Genomic DNA, 19,538 nt, shown 5'->3' on the forward strand with positions numbered 1-19,538 from the left:
CTTTGGTTAGATAGGTATGTCGGTCGACACATAGACTGGGTAGTCTAATGTTATCTCCAGTTTCGAGGGTGGGCGCGTTTATGTAATTTAAGGAAAAGATAAGGGCGGAAATGGAAATTCGGAAATTGTGGTTAGAACTGACTATGGTTAAGTTGCGGTGTGGTTAGCTTGGATTTGGGGGCATAAAGGCACTCACAAACCCATGTGAAGGGAAGGCCACTCGTTTTCGAAGCCCTTATCTTTTTCTTTTCTGCAATTTAGAGATAGAGAGGGAGAAAGAGAGGCTGATCTTTTTCACAACCAGTGATCTTGATTTCTGCATCTTCTTGTCCCTTCTCTAATCTTTTTAAGGTGAATTTCACGTGTTCTGTTTTTAATTTATGTGTTCTTTGTTAAAAAATTCATCTATGCTGACTTCTGTAAATCTTTTCTTATGATCATTTAATGGACCTGATTATAGAATAAATGTATGGAATGAAATTTCATGATGTATCTATGTTGACCACTTAGGATGTTGTTTTAATGATATATAGTGTCGATGCTGTGTCTTCCCATGGGAACCCTAGGTAGAATATGTTTTATTTTTGTCTCGAATTAAAGCAATCTAGGTTTAATAATAGGATAAGGGGGGACGCATGAATATTATGCCTTATATTCTCTTGAAGGGTAGTTTCTCTGAAGGGTTTTAGCCGTATTGTTCAATGCTCTGGCATTGTTTATACGTTTTTTGGAGCTTGGTTATTTTCTTAGGGCTCTTTGTTCATATGAATTTCGTCTCTCATGTTTTATGTGCTCGCTATGTCGATTTGTATTTTATATTTTGCTAGGTTCTTGTCTCTCTCTGTCTAGCTCTCTTCTTTCTTTATTTCTTTTCTCGTCTTTCCTGGCTTAGGTATGTCCCGCGTCCATTAGTTTGTTGATACATAAACTGATCTTTATGTTGCCAACGGATGGATCAAAGCTGATTCTCGTGGTTGTTATCTTTGCATAAGTTGTTTTGGAGTTACCTAAGTAGCTCTTCTGCTTTTGTCAGTGCTGGTCAATTATTCTTACTTAGACCTTCCATTCAGGAAGGTTTAAAGGTTCTACATTTTTCACATTATTTTTACAGTCGTTGGTGACTTATGCAGACATTGCTTTAGAAACTTCATAGGTTAATTTTAATGGATTCTAATGTATTGTTGGCCTATAAAAGTTATAGTCCTTTTATTCATGGTTTTTCCATTGTTTTCCATGCCAATATCTGATGTTTTCGTTATGGTTGTGTTTGCTATGCTTTACTGCATTTTGTGATTTCAAGTTATTCTTCATCAATGGTCCTGTGATTCTGGATGCTTCTAAAATTCCCAAGCTTCTCAATTGGAGGTTCTACTTTGTACTCCTAGAAATAGCCAAGTCATGTGCCAACCGCATGCCTTGGGTAATTATTGTTTTGCAGAAGTGAACTTCTCCCTGTTAAATGGTTTCTTCAAATTTGTTATTGCCAATATTGGAATATAAGATTGTAATGCGACAAGTGGCCTGGCCATTATTGGAATATAAGAATGTACAAAAGATCATGAGTTTCACTATAGGTTTTTAAATAGATCCATCTGCAAATAGAAAAACATATTTCTAAAACCAAGTCACACATTTAGGGCTCTTTGCCTTTGGTTTGGCCTGGCATGCCCTGGCCTGCTTATTGTGATGCACAAACAATCTAACGCTTGGTTAGTATTGTTCAACTGTAAGTGTGTTTTGTGGTCATAAATGTTCCCTTGGTACTGTGGGTTTTGCCATTTCCAGGATATCCAATGGCCCATACTTAATTGTTTATTTTCGTCATTAATGCTCTGGTTGTATGCCTTTCCATTAGTATAAAAAGAAACGTGGATGCATTTTTTATCACTGTTAGTTAAGTTAGATGGAGTGGTTTCTTATGCATAGTGATGCGTTCATATGGTAGTGTTTGCCTCAGAAAACACAAATAGAGAAAAAAGAAAAAAAAGAATCATCTGCTAGTGTTGATATAGTTTACTGTTCCCAATCATGTATTTCACCATATCACCTTTGTTTTTATTAGTGTGAGAAAACTTGGACTCACTCAGAGTGAGTTAGCTTGGTGAGTCCTTACCAAGCCATGGAGTTTTTTCCAAGCTGGATGAGTTGCCCTTAAAAATCCTGAAAGATTGGGAAAATCAGGAAAAAAAGGTTTCGATAAATATATATGCAAAATGGAAAACAATAAAAGAAAATGATGTTATTGGCTTACACTGTGTTTCAATTTTTAAAAAATGATCAAATATTTCTGGTAAACCGTGTTTTGAATCTAGCAAATTTGATATTTTGAGTGGTTTTTTGTGAGACATAAACCTATAATTTGATGAACTAAAAATAGCCTTAGGTATAAAATTTCAACCAAGATCACTCTAGAGTTACAAAAAAATCACAAGTTTTTGGCATTTTCAAAAAAAGGAATTGCAAGTTTGAATCTGTTTGAGAATTTCAATCTGTGGAATCCAAGAAATTTGAGGTTTTTCTTCTAACATCTGATCAATTTAAGGGGCATATCATCATAAACTCCTGTAGACCATCATAAACTCATGTAGAAATTTGAGGGATTAAGGGCTCTCAACCCCAGCTGATGTAGTGCCCCCTTGGTCATAGGGGATTCTAAAAGCTTTATTTCTTGGGCCAGGAAAGGCAACCCGCCCCTGGAGACTTGCCTATATCTTCGGCAAGATTTGTGAGATATGCAAGCCATTCAAAATTTTTTGGCCTCTCGCCTGGCGTGAGGCCAATTCCCTCGCCGATACCCTTGTTAATGAAGGTGCACCAAGTCCTGGTGTTGGTGGACCCATCTGATTCTGGGACTCACTCAGTTTTCACCTTGACTCTTTTGGATGCCCTGGATGTATAATTTTGTGTACCCTTTCACCCTTTGGGTGAATTTTGTATATTACTCCCCTGTGGTGGAGATCATTTTTTGTACTTGTACATTTTATTTTATTAAAGTTAACGTTCTCCTGAGCGAAAAAGGGATTTTGGTTTTCTTCCTTGTAAATTGGAAGGTACATCGACTTGGTGAGTCCTGACATACTTAGTGAGTTTGGCATAGACTTGCTAAAGTCTCTTACAACTTGCCCAAGTTACTATAATGTGACTCGGAGGAGTAATACAAAACCCCCGTTACTTAAGTGCAGGGGTGTCTGTGCTCTGCAGGACTCTGAGCCCAATGACTAAGCTGAGTCCCGAGTGGACTCATGAGTTTTCCAGAACAGGTTTTTATTTTTATTCTCTATTTTCTTTTTCCTCTCTCTTTCTCTCTCTCTCTCTCTCTCTCTTTCTCTTTCTCTCTCTCTCTATCTCTCTATCTATCTATCTATTTATCTATGAATCTATGTATCTATTGTCTTTACCCCTCTTTGGATAAATTCTTGCATACTCATTCTTTTGTTTTTTGACGTCCTTTCATTTTAGAAATGTACTTGTGTTTCTTTTTGCAGGATTTTGATTGGATTGACCAAAGATACGTGTGGTTTTATTTGTTTATATACATTTTGAATTGCTGTTAATCATGGTGGTTTACAATCAGCCCGGTATTTCTGTTTTATTGTTGATATGGTTGCTGTTAAAAATGATTTCTGCATGAAATCTAGGGCTGCTGGCTTTTGCTTGATGGAGTTCTTTACATGTTTCAGCGATTTGTTTTTTTCAGAGAAAGAAGAAGAATATTCAGAATAAGAACAATGCAGAAAAAGAAAAAGAAAAAGAATTTTCAATTTTAAATGCTGTAATCCCTCTGTGCTATAGATTCTAGAATATTAATCAACAAAATATTGTGGCTATTTTTTTATGCATTATAATTTCCAGAACCAGTGGGAGTGTTTGTTTGACAAATGTCATAATACTTTGTAAAACTACTTTGACATTCTTGAAACATAAGGGGTTTTTGTACTGAAGTGTCCATGGGTATGGCATGCGTCTGTGTGGGTTTGCGCGTGTGTGCTTCTGTGTGTGCTATGCGCATGTACGTCTGTGAAGGTTTAACATTAATGGTCAAGTAGGAAATTGAGTTTGATGCTGCATCATCAGAAACTTCTCATTCAATGAATTATATAAGAAATGATAGAGAATAAAAAATTATTAAAGATGTGAATGTGGAAAGCAAATCAGATGCTACCTGTCTAAATAACTGTAAACGAATTTTTAGTAAGTAGCAATGAACAGGACTGTAAATCAGAGAAGAAACTAGAAAAGTAATTTTTTTTTTCAATTAGTATTAGTTGACATGGTATTTATGTTTTGTTAGATATATCATTCTTTCTAACTGATTTTGGTTAGTTATATCCTTCTAACTGATTTGTCCTTCTTTCTAATTGATTTTCTTCACGAACATTTTCTTTATGAGCACAATGTTCCTGAGACCCAGTCCCTACATATACATGTAGAACCTTGGGCTACCATCATGCAGTCTCTTTGTGGTGATGATCCCTACTGGCTCTTGATGCTTTGTTCCGAAGTTCATGATGTCCGTCTAGCAGAGGTAAGGCCTATAACCACTGATGTTTATGGGACTGCGGTGATTGGGATCTTGTGGTGATTGGGATCCTACATGGTCTGTATGGGACTGAGTCTCTTTATCTTTATTTTTAAAAGAAATGGAAATTTAATAAGTAATTCCATTTTCTGGTTTAAAATTCATTTTTCAATATATCTGTTGTATGGTATTTATCTATCGTCATGGATTTATAAATTTTCTATTAATTGGTTGGTCTTTTCAAAATTTGCTGGGACTGAGAGATTAAAAAAAGACAAAGGGACTAAAAGATCTACTACAATAGAAGTTTGAACAATCGTCATCCTGAAGTGAACTAAAAATTCACAAGGATAGGCAAGAGGTGTGCCATGATGTTAATGTAAAAATGGAGTTCCACATTGTGAAACTCATTAATTCTTTTTGTTCATTGTGGATTTATCAATATCCCCGTCATTCTAGTTTCGATCCATTAAAATCTGCTTCAAATGTGAAATTTTTATTTACTTTTCTTTTCCTTTGCTATTGTGTCGTAAATTTCAAACAAGGCTCTAGGGCTGAAGATATTATTATTTCATGTTGCCCTTGAGTCAAACTGTTTCAAAACCAGGACTTGGTCTTGGATTTTCCAGGCCTCAAGCCCAAGTCATCCATTGACCTCCGTCTCAACTCAATCTTTGGGTAAAATACAAAGGAGGGGTTGAGACTTGAGACTCAGTTAGACTCACCTGGGTTTCGCCTTTTCTCATCTGGACCTGGCACCCCTCAGGGTTTGATTGACCTGGGCAAGTCCTAGCCTGGGTCATCGGTGTTCTAAACACGGATTAGTCAACTTGGTCATCATAATTGAGGTTTACATCCTCCACAATCTAATATAGTTGTAGGTTACTTCTCATAATCTATTGCTTTAATTGCTTTATTCTTACCTGATAAAGTTCACGCCAAGCTCTAGATCTGAAAAATGTTGTTTTGTAACATGTGGTTGTCAGTTTGGCAAGCATCATAGAGTTTCACGGTCATCTAATCAGATTTTTGTGTCATTGTTTGATTCTCCTTTCTCTCATCACTGCTTTATTTTTGTCTTGACAAATTCCCAAACTATTTCTTTATAAGCATTCCTTTTTCTTTTTTTTTTCCTCTACTAATAGTCATAACAGCAGTTGCTACTTGCTAGAATCAATCGACGATGCATTATAATGTTGAGTACAGCCGTACAATACTTCGGATAGGATTGAATCATAATTCCTAGATATCCACTGTAAATACAAAGTCTAAAAAATACAAAGTCTCACTCTGTCACTCTGTATTTTCCTGTAAAGAGGAAATAACGTCCCAAGATTGAACAGAGCCTATCCAATTTTTGTAAGGTGAGATCTAAGTGCTGATGAAATCAAAATCCATATTCTTTTGTTTGAAATTAATTATCTGTTGATTCTTGGGTGGATCACAAAATTTAGATTGAAAAATTCATCCACATTAGCCATTTCGCCCAAGGGAGGAAATGTGTGAAGTATACTCTCAAGGAAGAGGAAGTGTGTGCAGTATGCTCCCAAGGAAGCATAGCATACTTGCTCATTGGTTATTATTCAATATGTTGTGCATGAATGATATTTATTGGTCGTGGATTCGTTAGTTTGTGCCACGAACAATATATTCCTAGCATGATCTTCAGACGCAGCAATTGGACCATGATTGTTAATTCCTCTACTTCTTTTAATGCAATTCGTGATGTGTTTTTGCCTAATGCTACTTCAGTAGCTTTCTATTCAGTGTTTAACAGTTCTTCATGTATTGATTGGGGCTAATTGGCTTGGACAGAAAGCCATCTATTAACTTTAATGTTAGATAGATATCATTTATTTTTGGTCTTGAAGTTCGGTCCTGGCTGTTGCCACGTTGGTGGTCTTTTAAAGCCCAATACTTATTCTAGTTCAAAAGAGAATCTGTTCTGCCTTGGGGTGGCCTTTGTAGAAGCATGGTGATTTGCTAGAAACAATCGTATTGAATGTCTATCATCAATAGATAGCTATGTGGCCTGGATGGACATGGGTATGGTTGTTGGATTCGAATATATGGGGTATGGGATTCCCCATGCTTTGGGAAGCAGAATTTTGTGACATGTATTTGCATATATGATCGTAGTTCTTGGCTGTCAGTCTGATCCTCTTGAAAATCGATTTTCTCTGACTTCATGCAACTAGGGTCAGGGGGTTGATATATCATTTTCTCCATTGTTGGGTTGCCAAGCTCATGTCCAATATGGGCTCCTTCTTTTCAACATTTCTACCTGGTCGCATAATAATGACTCTTTGGAATGGAAGTATTCGCCATTTTCTTTTTTCCTTTCTTTTATTGGTAAATAGGGGATCTGTACTGCAGACAATTTAACTTTCTTATTTACCCTTTAGTTTTCTATGATGAGTTTTTCTTGTGGTGAGGGATGTATATTATATTTTTTCATTGTACCCATCATTGTCTTTTTGTCCATCCCCTTTTTGTGTGGTTTGCTGCTTATGGGGTGAGCTATTACTGGTCATGGAAGGCTGATGGGTTTTCTGTTTCTTCCAGTTCTGCGATCATTGTGAGATAAAACTCACCAACATTTGTACATCCCATCACTTTGAACTTGACAGTCAAGTTTCATGTCTGAGCTCGACGTTGAGATTCCTACAACCTTTGGTATACTTTGTTGAACACTACCTGAAATTGTTTGATATTTTTTGATGATTTCTCCAATTCTTCCCTTGTGTTTGAGAGAGAGAGAGAGAGAGAGAGAGAGAGAGAGAGAGAGAGAGAGAGAGAGAGAGAGAGAGAGAATGGTTATTTACTTAGAGATTTGAATGTGAGGTCAGATCCATTTGCCGAGGCAAATGCTGAAGACTCTGGGGCAGGATCAAAGGAGTATGTGCATGTGCGCATACAACAGAGAAATGGTAGAAAGAGCTTGACAACAGTGCAGGGTTTAAAGAAAGAGTTCAGTTACAGCAAGATCTTGAAAGACCTCAAGAAGGAATTTTGCTGCAATGGTACAGTAGTCCAGGATCCAGAGTTGGGTCAGGTATATTTCCAGATGCTGATACCTGAATTAAAGCATGTTGACATTGTGATGATCCTTTGTGTTCTATATTGTATGCTGGTGATGGCTATTCATTAAAGACCTGCATTGAGCATGTTCCTATGTAAATTCTATTCTGTTCACTTGTTTTGTGTTGATCCTTTATGTGCCATGATATATGCAGGTGATACAACTTCAAGGTGATCAGCGCAAGAATGTGTCCACTTTTCTTGTCCAGGTAATTGGTGAACTTCGGCCTTCTCTATTTCTAGTTGTTTTATCTCATCTTTTTTCATGCTCTTTCGTGATGGTGGGGAACTTGGTGTTGGAATATTTCTGTTTTTTTTTGGCAGGCGGGCATAGTGAAGAAGGAACACATTAAGATTCACGGCTTTTGATCACAGTTTATAAATGGTCACAGTTTGTATGTTAAGAAACTTCATCTTTGAAAACGCTTGGAATTAATTTGTAGTGTCATATGCGGAACACGTTATTAGGTACACCACATGCAAAGAATAATACTCTTTAAGATCTTATATATTAATATGATGTTTTTAAATGAAATGATGATGAGGATTGGTGATTTTGATGAAAGTGGATGTTTTGCTCGATCCATGCTACTTCAGGAATTGGGCTTGATAAGCGACAAGTGGTCTAAACTTTTTGGGGGCCAAAAGTAAAAAAAAATGAAACAAATGGATGAAGATGTGTGAATTCACACGTGGATTTCAATCAAGGTTAATAAATGTGGCTGGTGCTAGGCACTTTAATTAGCCTGCCTGAGCCGAGTCACTCGGGTGAGTCCATGCGGTCTTGTTGGACTAGTGTCCCTTACATGCGTCCTATGTTATTTATTTAAAAATATGATATATTTGTCCTATGTTATTTATTTAAAAATATGATATATTTATTCCAAAGTATATAATGAGACCATTTAGTTTTGATACATGGTGGTCATAATTAATCATGATCATTGGATGTGAAATTGGATGGTTGTATTTATTTTATTGATCAAAGTTCAAAGTTCAAATTTTTTTTTTTCGAATTTTGAGATACAGTTAAGCTATGGTTGTAAATAAGGAAAAATATTTAAGATTTATTTTACAATAGAATCAAGTTTCGAAAGAAATAAGGTTTTTTAAGATTTATTTCATAATATAATCAAGGTTTTGAAAGGTCTTGAATAAAAATTGTAGATTTTATTTCACAATAGAATCATGGTTTTGAAAAGTCTTGATGTATAAAAATTGTAGATTTTATTTCTTTCAATTTTTGTTATTTTAGGCTTTTAGCTATTTTAAGCTTGTTTTCTTAGGTTAAATCTAAGTTGTGTTTTTTTTTAAAAGTTATTTTTTTAGACTTTTAGAGAAAGAAATGAGGGTATCATGGAGGTGAGAGGTTATTGGGAGAGAGGTGAGAGGTTATTGGGAGAGAGGTGTTTGGAAAAATACGGGAGAGTGGAGAAATATGGCAGAAGAGTAAGAAACTAAAAAAAAAAAGAAGTGATTAGGTTTAGAAAGAACATTTTTTTTATATTTGTTTATGTTAAAAAATAGGTTTAAAGTGGACAGGAGTTTAAAAAATGTTTTTTTGAAATTTTGGGTTTATCAAAAGATAAATTTGTTTTAAAAAAGATATGAAGATATTTTTTTTATAAATAAGTGTGCTTTTTATGTACTACATGTAAATAGTCTCGTTGTATATAATATTTATATTTATTATTCAGTTTTATAAAAAGCTTTTTAGGTAGAATTTCTTAAATGATTAGTTGATAATTACCATACTCTTCGAGTTTTTGGGCCATTCAAAACATTAGAAAACAATAAATGAAGCCAAACATTTATAAAAGAGAGTTATGGAAGAACCACTGTAAAAGAGAGTTATGGAAAAGCTTGTTTTCTTCTCTCAGCACAATTTTTTTTGCTTTGCTTTTGAGCCACTGGTATTTAATATGAGCCACGGAGGCATTGTAACTCATGGAGCCATGGTATTTAATATTGGAGCTTTTTGTTTGTTTTTCTGTTTTGGGTAATTCAATGGGGAAGAGAGGCTCTTACCTTTTTTTTTTTTCCGTTTTGGGTAATTCAATAGGAAAGAGAGGCTCTTACCCATTTTTTATAATAGAGGCTCTTACCCATTTTTTATCATAGAGTACGAGAGAAATTTTTTGAAAGTGTATGTGGGGTGGTATTAAGTGGTGGGAATGAAAACCATAATGTTGTGACTAAGGTGTAGGGGTGAGGTTAAGCATTAAACATCATATTGGTCTAAATGACGACTCATCTTTTCTCCTTCTTCTCCCTTGTAAAACATCATATTGGACTAAATGGCAATTCATCTTTTCAAAAAGTAATGGTAATTGTTTAGTTTTCTAGATTTTTTTTTTTAAAATAGTGGTAATTTTATTTTGATTTTTTATTATTGCGTAAAAAATATGAAAAAAATTGAGAACATAATTCATGTTTGAGTGTTTGTTGTCTATTAACATTAGTCAAAATGAAATTTGAAATGTAACTTGACAATAAAATAGATCTCTCTTAATTTATTTATTTTATTTTTGTATTAAGTTTGGAGTTTTGATTTTCGAAAAGAAGCATATTATTAAGTCTTTTCATTTTTCAAAAAATTTCTTTATTTACTATCTTTTTTCATAAATACGATTGAGATAAGTTCTTTTTAGAACTCGAAGTCGAAATGTGGGGAACTCTTGCTTAGTCCCACATCGGGTAAGTTCAAGAGTAATGAGGTTGGGTGGGGCTATAAGTCAGGCGTCGAGGGTATTTTGAGGTATCAGATGTAACTGTTTAAAAGATAGGGCAGTAAATAGGAACTAACCCTTCTCTCTTGCATGCTTTTTCTAGAAACACACGTGAGTCTTACTCTTTAATTAGATTTTCCATCTTGATTGGATTGAGTTTTCCTACACAGGAGGTATAGTTTCCTATCTAATAGAGACCAATCTCTAGTTTAATTAGATTTCCCATTCCTAATTGGATTGGGTCTCCAACACATACTTTTTCTAGAAATCCAAGCGAGTCCTACTCTTTAATTAGATTTCCCATTCCTAATTGGATTGAGTTTCCTACACAAGAGGGGTATAGTTTCCTATCTAATAGAGACCAATCTCTAGTTTAATTAGATTTATCATTCCTCATTGGATTGGGTTTCCTACACAAGAGGGATATAGTTTCCGATCTAACTCACTAATATCTAGTTTAATTAGATATTCCATTCCTAATTGGATTGGGTTTCCTACAAAAGAAGGGTATAGTTTCCTATTTAATAGAGACCAATCTCTAGTTTAATTAGATTTCCCATTCCTAATTGTATTGGGTTTCCTACACAAGAGAGATATAGTTTCCTATCTAATAGGGCCTTCCTTTAAGAAGTACTCACCACTCCTTTAACAAAGGAAATCATCTTTATCCTATATATTTGGAAGATATCAAGTTCCCTCAAAATAGGAAACCTTATTTACCTCAAAGCACATCACGTAGAGCTCCCAAATATAATAGCTTAATATGTTGTTCCCATGAAAATAGGAAACACCCATATATCAAAAAGATTTTCATGTACTTCTCTTGAAAACTAGGAAACTTGGATTCACATATCCAACATTCTCCCACTTGAAGACATGTGTTCATTCTGACTCGTCTATTCCAAAAATTGCTGCTCACCAGCTACTAATCATCAAATAACCTCAAGCCCCAAGGAAGTTCTACATCCAGTGAACTATTTCCCAATGGGCTTAGTCAACATTCCACTGAATTGTCATCAATATGAATTTTCTACAATAAATTTTTCCATCTTCTACCACATCACGAATAATGTGATACTGAACATCAATATATTTAGTCTTGTCATAGAAGGCTGGATTCCTTGCTAGAAACAAGACACTCTGATTGTCACAATGAAACCTGGAATTCACGAAATAACCTGTTTAGCCAAATTGCTTCTTTAGATTCATGAATAAGTGACATATACTCAACCTCTATAAAAGACGACACCACCATAGACTGCAACCTTGATAACCAACTAACTGCACCACCTCCTCAAGAAAAAACATATCCGGTAGTAGACCTTTTATCCAAGTCATATGCAAAGTCATCATCAACATAACTAGTGTTTTTCAAATCCATTCCACTGTAACAAATACTAGCAGCACAAGTTCCCTTCAAATACCGAAGGATCCACTTCACAGTGGTCCAGTGATCATGGTTAGGATTTGCCATATATCTGCTCACAACTCCCATTGCTTGTGCTATATCAGGTCTGGTGCTAACCATAATAAACACGAGGCTCCATACTACTGATGAATACGGTACTCGAGACATCTGTGTCTTCTTGCTTCAATGCTAGGCCATTGTTTCGAACACAACTTCATACGCACAGGAAATGTACTAAGTGGTTTGGCATTTTGCATATTGAAGTACCGCAGAACCCTCTCCATATAACTCTTCTAAGTTAACTAGATTTTTCTGTTCTTCTTGTCTCTAAGTACACTCATATCAAGAATTTGGTTAACGACTCCCAATTCTTTCATCTCAAATTCCCTAGCCAACTGAGCTTTAAGTGTTGTAATATTATCCTTGTTTGGTCCTACAACAATCATGTCATCGACATATTGTAACAAGATAATAAAGCTTCCATTACCGTATCAGCAGAAATAAGGACAATGCTTAGCTTCACATCTATGAAAATTCAAGCTCAATACGAAAGAGTCAAATCATTTGTACCAACATTTCGACGTCTGTTTCAACCCGTACAACGATTTCTTGAGCTTACAAACCAAATTCTCTTTACCTTCCTCAATAAAACCCTCAGATTGAGTCATATATATTTCTTTTTTTAAGTAACAAATGCAGTTTTCACATCTAATTGTTCCAACTCTAAATTAAGAATAGCAGCCATAGCCAAAACAACTCTAATAGCAGACATGTGCACAACAAGAGAAAAAAATCGCATCAAAATGAATACCCTATTTTTTAGCATATCCTTTCACAATTAATCGAGCTCTGCATTATGGTCGGATACCTCGATCTTGCCCCTCGTATCTAGGTGATTGAGTAACACGTGTCTTGGATTTGGAAGACTCGGGACTTGAGACCGCTCTCTCGGGAACCTTGTTCACAGAACAAGGGCAGGTGCCCAATTGGTGAGAGAGGAATTTTAAATGTGAGGTGGGGACCAACCTCACTTGGGTTCGTGACTTACTCGGGCTGACTCGCTCGGGCGCCCTCTTAGATCACGACGAAAAGCCCCTAGCTACTTCAACTGGTTCAGAATTGCCGCCTTTGACCTGCAATCTCCTTGTTTTCTGTAAAGCATTAACATGGTTAATTTGTAAGATAAGTGGGTCGAGGAACCCGCCCTTGTCTTAGGGCGAACATGCACAGATGTGCACATTCAAATGGTAGAGAAGATGAGAAGTTAGGGTGATGAAGAAGAGGACTTGACAAGGAGACGAGCCTAGCTTGATAGCTGGACTAGTACAGTGACCAACTCGGAGTGGTACTAAGATGGACACGGTAACTCAGACCGGCACGACGGCAATACTACTCGAAACCAGGACCGATATGACTGTATTAATCTAGTGTGGTAACGAGATGGGCATGGTACTCTGAACCAGAACGGCGACAATACTACTCGACAGCCAAACCGTTATGGCAGTGTTTGACCGAGTCTATCATTCAGTCAGCAAGAAGCGAAGAAAAGAAAAGAGAAGAGAGTAGAGAGAAGACACGAAAGAAGGAGAAGGCAAGTCCCGGTGGCGTTAGGCATCGCTATCCACAGCCATGGAATGACAGCGTCGTGGCCCCTGGATGGCGCTGGACCCTGCTGCTCATGGCGAAAGGGCGAGCAGTGAACTGCAGATGGCATTAGCCATCACCGTCAGCGACACAAGAAGGCAGCACGACCCTTCGCGGATGACGATAGGTACATAGCGCAAGAAAGAAGCCTGTGGATGGCGATAGGTATAAAGCACACGAAAGAAGCATGTGGACGGTGATAAGCATCGCAACGACCCCTTCGTCGACAGTGATAGGCATCGCCATCTGCGATAGGCACATGGCGAAAGAGAAGCTTGTGGGCGGCGATAGACATTGCTATGACACTTGACGTGTGGCGATAGGTATCACCGTCTGCAATAGGTGCGGAACACTAAAAACATGTTCATGGATAGCAATGACTATCACCGTCTGCACTTGCGCAGGATGCCGAAGACATGCCTACAGAAGGCGATGAGCAGTGCTGTCTGCGACCCATGAGACGAAAGAAAGATGGCTTGCGGTCAGCAATGCACATCGCTGCACGTGACACCAATCTTAGAACTGAAACAAGAGCCTGACCCGCTGCTTGAACACAGCCCGGCTCATGGTGTGCTTATTTAGACGACGTTATGCACAATGATGAATAACGTCATGCGCGAACCATCTTGAGGGAAAGAGACGAACAAGGAAAGGGACAAAGAATCTCGCGCATGGCGCTGCCATCGCCATGCACGACCTGCGATGTCACAGGAGGAGGAAGAGAGAAAGAGGCATGCACGGCACTGCCACTGCCGTGCATGGCCTCTGAGAAAGACTCAGCACAGAAAATGAAGAAGAAAGAGAAGAAGAGAGAAAAGAAAACCAGAGCGCGCGACAGTGAAGCCTTTGCTCTAGCTTCATGGCTCAGCCTTCAGGCGCCATTCCTGACATGAAGAACCTCCCATGAGTAGGGGAGCTTGGCACCAATGAATTCATCGGCGAAGGCTTGGTGAGGGGTGAGCCAATCTAGCTCATCGAGGCTTTGTGTGGACCAAGGTGGCCTTTGAGCGTCACCTTTTCTAGTGACCCCATTCGCTTTGAGGTTAGAGAAGACAACGACGGGAATATAATAATAGAAGAAGGGGTAGGCCTCTTCCATTGTTTGCATAGGAACATAGCCCCAAGCGAGGACTTGCCGACCCTAGGCCTGAAGTGTTATTCGGGATTTACCAGCTGTTCTGCTCCGAGTCTAAGAATGGATGCATCTACTTCACCCAGTGGGTGGCATTCTTCTATGGAGACTGTAATGATGAGGCTGGTCCAAGCCCGAGAAGAAAGGGGAAGGCATCCATGAAGGGAGCCCCTCCAGTATTTGAGCTGCATAGCGGGAATGACCACCTCTTTCTGGTGGCTTACTTGTACTCTTCTTGTGCAAGTTCGCTCTCCCCGGGAGAGCAGATATTATACGTCTAGGCACATTTTATGTAGCTTGTGACATGGTGAGAGGGCGAGAGTACGCGCTTGCACAGACGGTCTTATACAACATCTACTACGGCTTGTGAGCCATGTATAGGGGAAAAGCCTATCAAGAAGATGAAGGAGGGAACGACATAGTGGATGGTGAAGCCTTCCCAAGGGATTTCAAGACGCCTTTCTCCCTCCACTATATGTATGGCTGGCTTGGGGCTTATTTCCCCAACACTTACCTCAAAAATAGGGTGCTGGAGGAAACAATATGCTCGTTTCTCCTGAAGATTGCTGGACAGAAAGCCATCTTCCATACTCTTGGTCATGTACGTAGCTTGTTCTACATTGACCACCTTCATATGAGTAGACCCACCTTCCTGGTCAGAAACCTCACGGATCGCGCTTTTGCTGATGAGCTGGGTAAGAGCTTGGATGATGCTCCTACCACTCCTAAGGAGCTGATGGTCATGTTGAGTGTTAGAGGCGGGGATCTACCCTACCGTTCCATCCATAGTGCCAAGCTTGAGGGGTATTTCCCTCATCGATTTGCCCGACAGCACGGGATGGACCAAGGGTGTCCATTCTTGATATTCTTTGAGAAGCAGTATAGCAAAATCAGCCACAGGAAGAAAGACCAGTTGGGGATCATCATGAGACCTGGCTCCCGAGGAACATTTGCACAGCTTGGGCCACGTGCTTGGAGTTCACTGAGATCAACAAGTACATTATGCCATATTTTAGCAGAACAGTGAGAGCGACAGAGGCCCACGAACACTGGTGGCAGATCACCAGTAAGGGGTATTGGGAAGCCAGCCACCCCTGAAAAGGAGAGCACTCCCACTAGAGTCAGGACACGTGGCAGAGAAAGATGGCGAGGACTCCTCCGTTGGGGGAGATATTCACCCTGAGGTTCCCCTAGAACTGGCGCAACGTTGGGTGGCCTAGCCAAATTGCCGTGGACAAGTCTCTGCCACGGTTTCTCGATATGGAGAGGAAAATAGAGAGAATTTTTGACAACCTCTTTGCTATTTCAAATGGAAGGAGGGCCGCAAGGTTCCGAGGTATGAACGCCCGTTGCATGATTTGAACAAGTTGATAGGAAGCAGCCCTCATAGCAAACTTGCCATTGGCTCTTCTCGAAGGGGTGCTTCTGAGACTGCTGCGCCTTCTCAAGCGAAGGGGAAGAAGAGGAAGCGGGCCTCCCCGACTGTTTCTCATGCACTAGCTCGTTAGGCTCCGAAGCGTAAGGGGCTCAAATGTCTAGTGGTTTAGGAATCGGAAGATGGTTCTTCACCGACTGCTTCCTCGGAGTCCTACGTGTCTCATGTTATTTCTGCATCGCCCTCTGCTCTTGAGGATTTGTCTTCCTTTTCACTTGAGCCCCCCCTCTAGCTCTTCAGAGACTTAGGCCGGTGCTTCAGATCCCATTGCATCGATCGACATAACCTTGGATCAGGAAGTGACGTCCATGGCTAAGAGGGAGGGACCAATCCCGATGGAGATCAACGGGGCTAATGAGGCCGGCCTTGATAAGGCAGTTGAGGTGGAGAAAGCCTCTGTGGCCCAGAAGGTTGCTGCACCTACCCAGGCAGAGGGTGCAGTCATGGAAGGGGAAGGCCCGAGCTCTGTTCGGGAAGAAGGGCTCGTGGTCATAGAGGAGGCTGGGGCCCTAGAAGAAGGGTTACCCCATTAGCAAGAAGTTGCTGCTTTAGGTGATGTAGCTGTAGGGGATGTAGAGGTAGGACATCCTAAGAGGGCTAATCTTGAGGGCCTGAAAATGGTAGCACTAGTGCGTGATGAAGGGGTGGAGGGCCTTATAGCCACTGAAGCAGCGGGTCTGACAGAAGAAACAGTAGATGAAATGGCTGCCTTAGAGGACAAAGGCGAAGAAGGAGAGGGGAGAGGATCGCACCTGTCGAGGCAGAGGTGGGGTTCAAGGAGAGAGGGAGCAGGAAGAAGACATTGCCCCAGGAGAGAAGACTACCGTGGTACACCATGAGACGGTAGCTTCAGGCGGGGAGGTCACCCTTGCCCTGGCTGAGGCTGCGATGCCTATAGAGGGTGAAGCTGTAGCACTTGAACATGAGAGGGTCGAGCCGGAAGAGGCCATGGGGGGAGATTTGAGCAAAAGGGCTGTTGCTGAGATAACAAGGCAACCTGAGCTTTCTCCTGAATTTGGGTAGCCTAAGGCCTTAGCTACAGTTGGGGATTCTCTTGTTGTAGTTACACCTGCTGCACTGCCTAGACTCATCCTCAGTGGAATGCCTTGAATTATCATGGAGATGCTTCGGGTTAGCTTTCAAAAGCTGAAAGAGCTACCCATGGCCGAGCTTGGTGACACGCTCACGCAACTGAAGCAGCTTGCCCTAGGAGGCACACCCGAGGCCATCCCCTACTTTGATAATATTGTGAATGAGTTTGAGGGTAAAAGCTCTGTAGGAGGAAGAGACTACAACACAGTTAGGAGGCTCCCTGTTATAGTCCATGAAAGACTCACTGACACACAGCCGTGAGCTGGCGAAGGCCCAGCTACAAGAGAGGGCGGCCACTGTCTCTCATTGGTCCGCCCTTGTCGAGGAGGCCATAACACGCCACATCAGGGTAATGACCTTGAAGGAAAAAATAGCCATGTGGGCACAGGAACTTGAAAAGCTAGAGAAGGAGACGACAACGTGGGAGGTTGAGGATAGGGAGCTAGACCAGAAACTGTTCAACCTCGAATACTCCTTAGGTGAAAAGTTGTCCTTGGTGGAGCATGAGGCCGAGCTGGTGGCCGAGCTGGTGGCCGAACTGAGGGGAGACATCCAACGGGCAAAGGCATCGACTGAAGAGTGCAGGGGAAAAGCCAATGAGATCATTGACCGTTTTTATGGTGCCTTTTTTGTCTCTTTTTCTTTCTCTTTTCTTTATTGTATATGGAAACTTGTAATTCACCTGTTTCAGGAATGAAATGCCATTTTCTTCTCTGTGCGATGTGTCTTTACTCTTTCCCTTCTTTTTCATTACTTCTACCCTTTCAGAGTGTGAGACGAAAAAGAATAGCCCACTCCTTGCTTTGTCTTATGACAACTTGCTGTGGCTTCAATGACCTCGAATGGGGGAGCAGTTGCTTCCTCACCCCTTAATGTTTGATTAGATAGGGGCTCATAATTCATGGTTCTCATGATTTGGTGAGCTTGTTTGCTGTTAATACTCCAATCTGGGGGAGCTTTGGCTTCACTTCGGAGTGCATTGCTCTTGAGCTCATCATATGTTTTGGTCATAGGGATGAAGTTCTATAAGTGCTTTGAAGTGACGGGCATAACCTCCAACTGATTCTGAAGGCTGTGAACCTCACTTCTCAACTCTGCCATGGGGTCTTGTTTCTGAGAGCCAGAGGGCTTACTCTTGTCTACTTGTCCTTCTTCGAGAGCATCTGAGAAGTGTACGACCTTCTTTTGACTGTTGGTAATCTCCTTGTTCAAGGAGGATGGGATTTGGAGTACCTTCCTTGGTGATTGGTATGTTAGCTCTACTTCTAGGAGAGCAATGGAGACATGTAGGACTTTTTGCTGATCCGGTGTGTAGGTGACCCTCGATGCTGGAAGGTCAACCTCTAAGGCTTTCTCAGCCTCAAGAGTTGCTTCTAGCTCGTTATTTTGTTCTGGCGAGTTAGAAGTGGAGGTAGAGGGGGAAGCTTCATCTTTGGGGGATGACACCTTGACTTCAGAGATGTGGTAAGGTATACTTGAGTAAATTAGAGTCAAAAGGAGGATCCTGCCTTGTCTTTCCTCCTCTTTGAATATGTCCGTAATCATTCGCCCAAGGTCTTTGACATCATCATGAGACAAAGGTCTCTCTCACAAGTTTCCAATCATCATCCTTTGGTCTTTCTAGTGCTGGAAGATTCGTGAAATAGTACTTAGCGTCAATATAGTGAGTCTCGACTACATGGAACTATCTCTTATCAGCATAGATCGTGTGCTGTCTCCCATCTCGACTGTACTTGAAGCATTGGTGGAACATGGAAGGAACAACCCCTTGATCGTGAAGCCAAGAGCGGCCGAGCAGGACATTGTAAGATGTATTAGTGTCAATTACATAAAACTGAGCGTAATCATTCAGGTCACCGATCTTGAGGCGAAGATGAACTGTCCCAGTCGGCTTTTCTCCTGATTGGTTGAACCTTGCACGGTGATGTGGGTAGGAGTGAGGTTTCCAGATCCTAATCCCAATCGGGTGAGGATCCTTCTCGGGATCAGGTTGACTGCTGACCCTACATCCAGCATAATCCGGTTGACAGGGCAGGCATGTAATTCACCATTCACGAAGAGGGGGTGATGGTGAAATTTACCTCCCAACTGAAGGTCATCTTCAGAAAAGGTGATCGCCAAGCACCCACTCAGGATGGCTGGCTCCACCTCAATAGGCTCCACTTTAGTCTCGTACACCTCCGGGATAGAAAGAGCTTGAACTAAGGCTATACGATAGTCTCTGGACAACATAAGGGCATCATAGATACTTAGAAGAGCTAGAAGATTTTTCAAATGCCCAATTATATCATATTTCACCTTATCATCATCAACCTTCTGCGCTCCTGATCCTGTCACTGGTTTAGGTGGTAGGGTAGGTTTTGGTTAAGTTTTGGTTTGTGACACTGGCTCACTTTGTTGTTCGGATGGTGCGGTCATGGCTGGTGGGGAAGTAATATGGAATTGTATTAGGGATGTGGAGGTTTGAGGTTGAGGTTTGGGGAAAAGTGAAGGATCAG

At 40.4% G+C, this 19,538-nt stretch overlaps 1 protein-coding gene across 4 annotated transcripts; it reads left to right on the forward strand.

Moving 5' to 3' along the window:
* Positions 1 to 209: 209 nt before the first annotated feature.
* On the forward strand, positions 210 to 8,135 carry LOC18426319 (protein translation factor SUI1 homolog). Of its 4 annotated transcripts, none has more exons than XM_088860022.1 (7): positions 210 to 351; positions 3,183 to 3,260; positions 3,486 to 4,525; positions 7,085 to 7,195; positions 7,369 to 7,574; positions 7,756 to 7,809; positions 7,925 to 8,135. In XM_088860022.1, exons 4-7 carry the CDS (start codon positions 7,159 to 7,161, stop codon positions 7,967 to 7,969), a joined length of 342 nt encoding a protein of 113 aa, XP_088716148.1. In that variant the 5' UTR covers positions 210 to 351; positions 3,183 to 3,260; positions 3,486 to 4,525; positions 7,085 to 7,158; the 3' UTR covers positions 7,970 to 8,135. The 4 variants fall into 4 exon arrangements, with proteins under 4 accessions (XP_088716148.1, XP_088716149.1, XP_011620458.1 ...); XM_088860023.1 differs by having other exon boundaries at positions 4,431 to 4,525; XM_011622156.3 differs by lacking the exon at positions 3,486 to 4,525.
* The last annotated feature ends 11,403 nt before the right edge of the window (positions 8,136 to 19,538 follow it).

This window comes from Amborella trichopoda, chromosome 2, assembly GCF_054954075.1.
Source record: "Amborella trichopoda isolate Santa Cruz 75 chromosome 2, AtrichopodaSantaCruz75HAP2 v2.0, whole genome shotgun sequence".
In the NCBI taxonomy this organism is placed as follows: domain Eukaryota; kingdom Viridiplantae; phylum Streptophyta; class Magnoliopsida; order Amborellales; family Amborellaceae; genus Amborella; species Amborella trichopoda.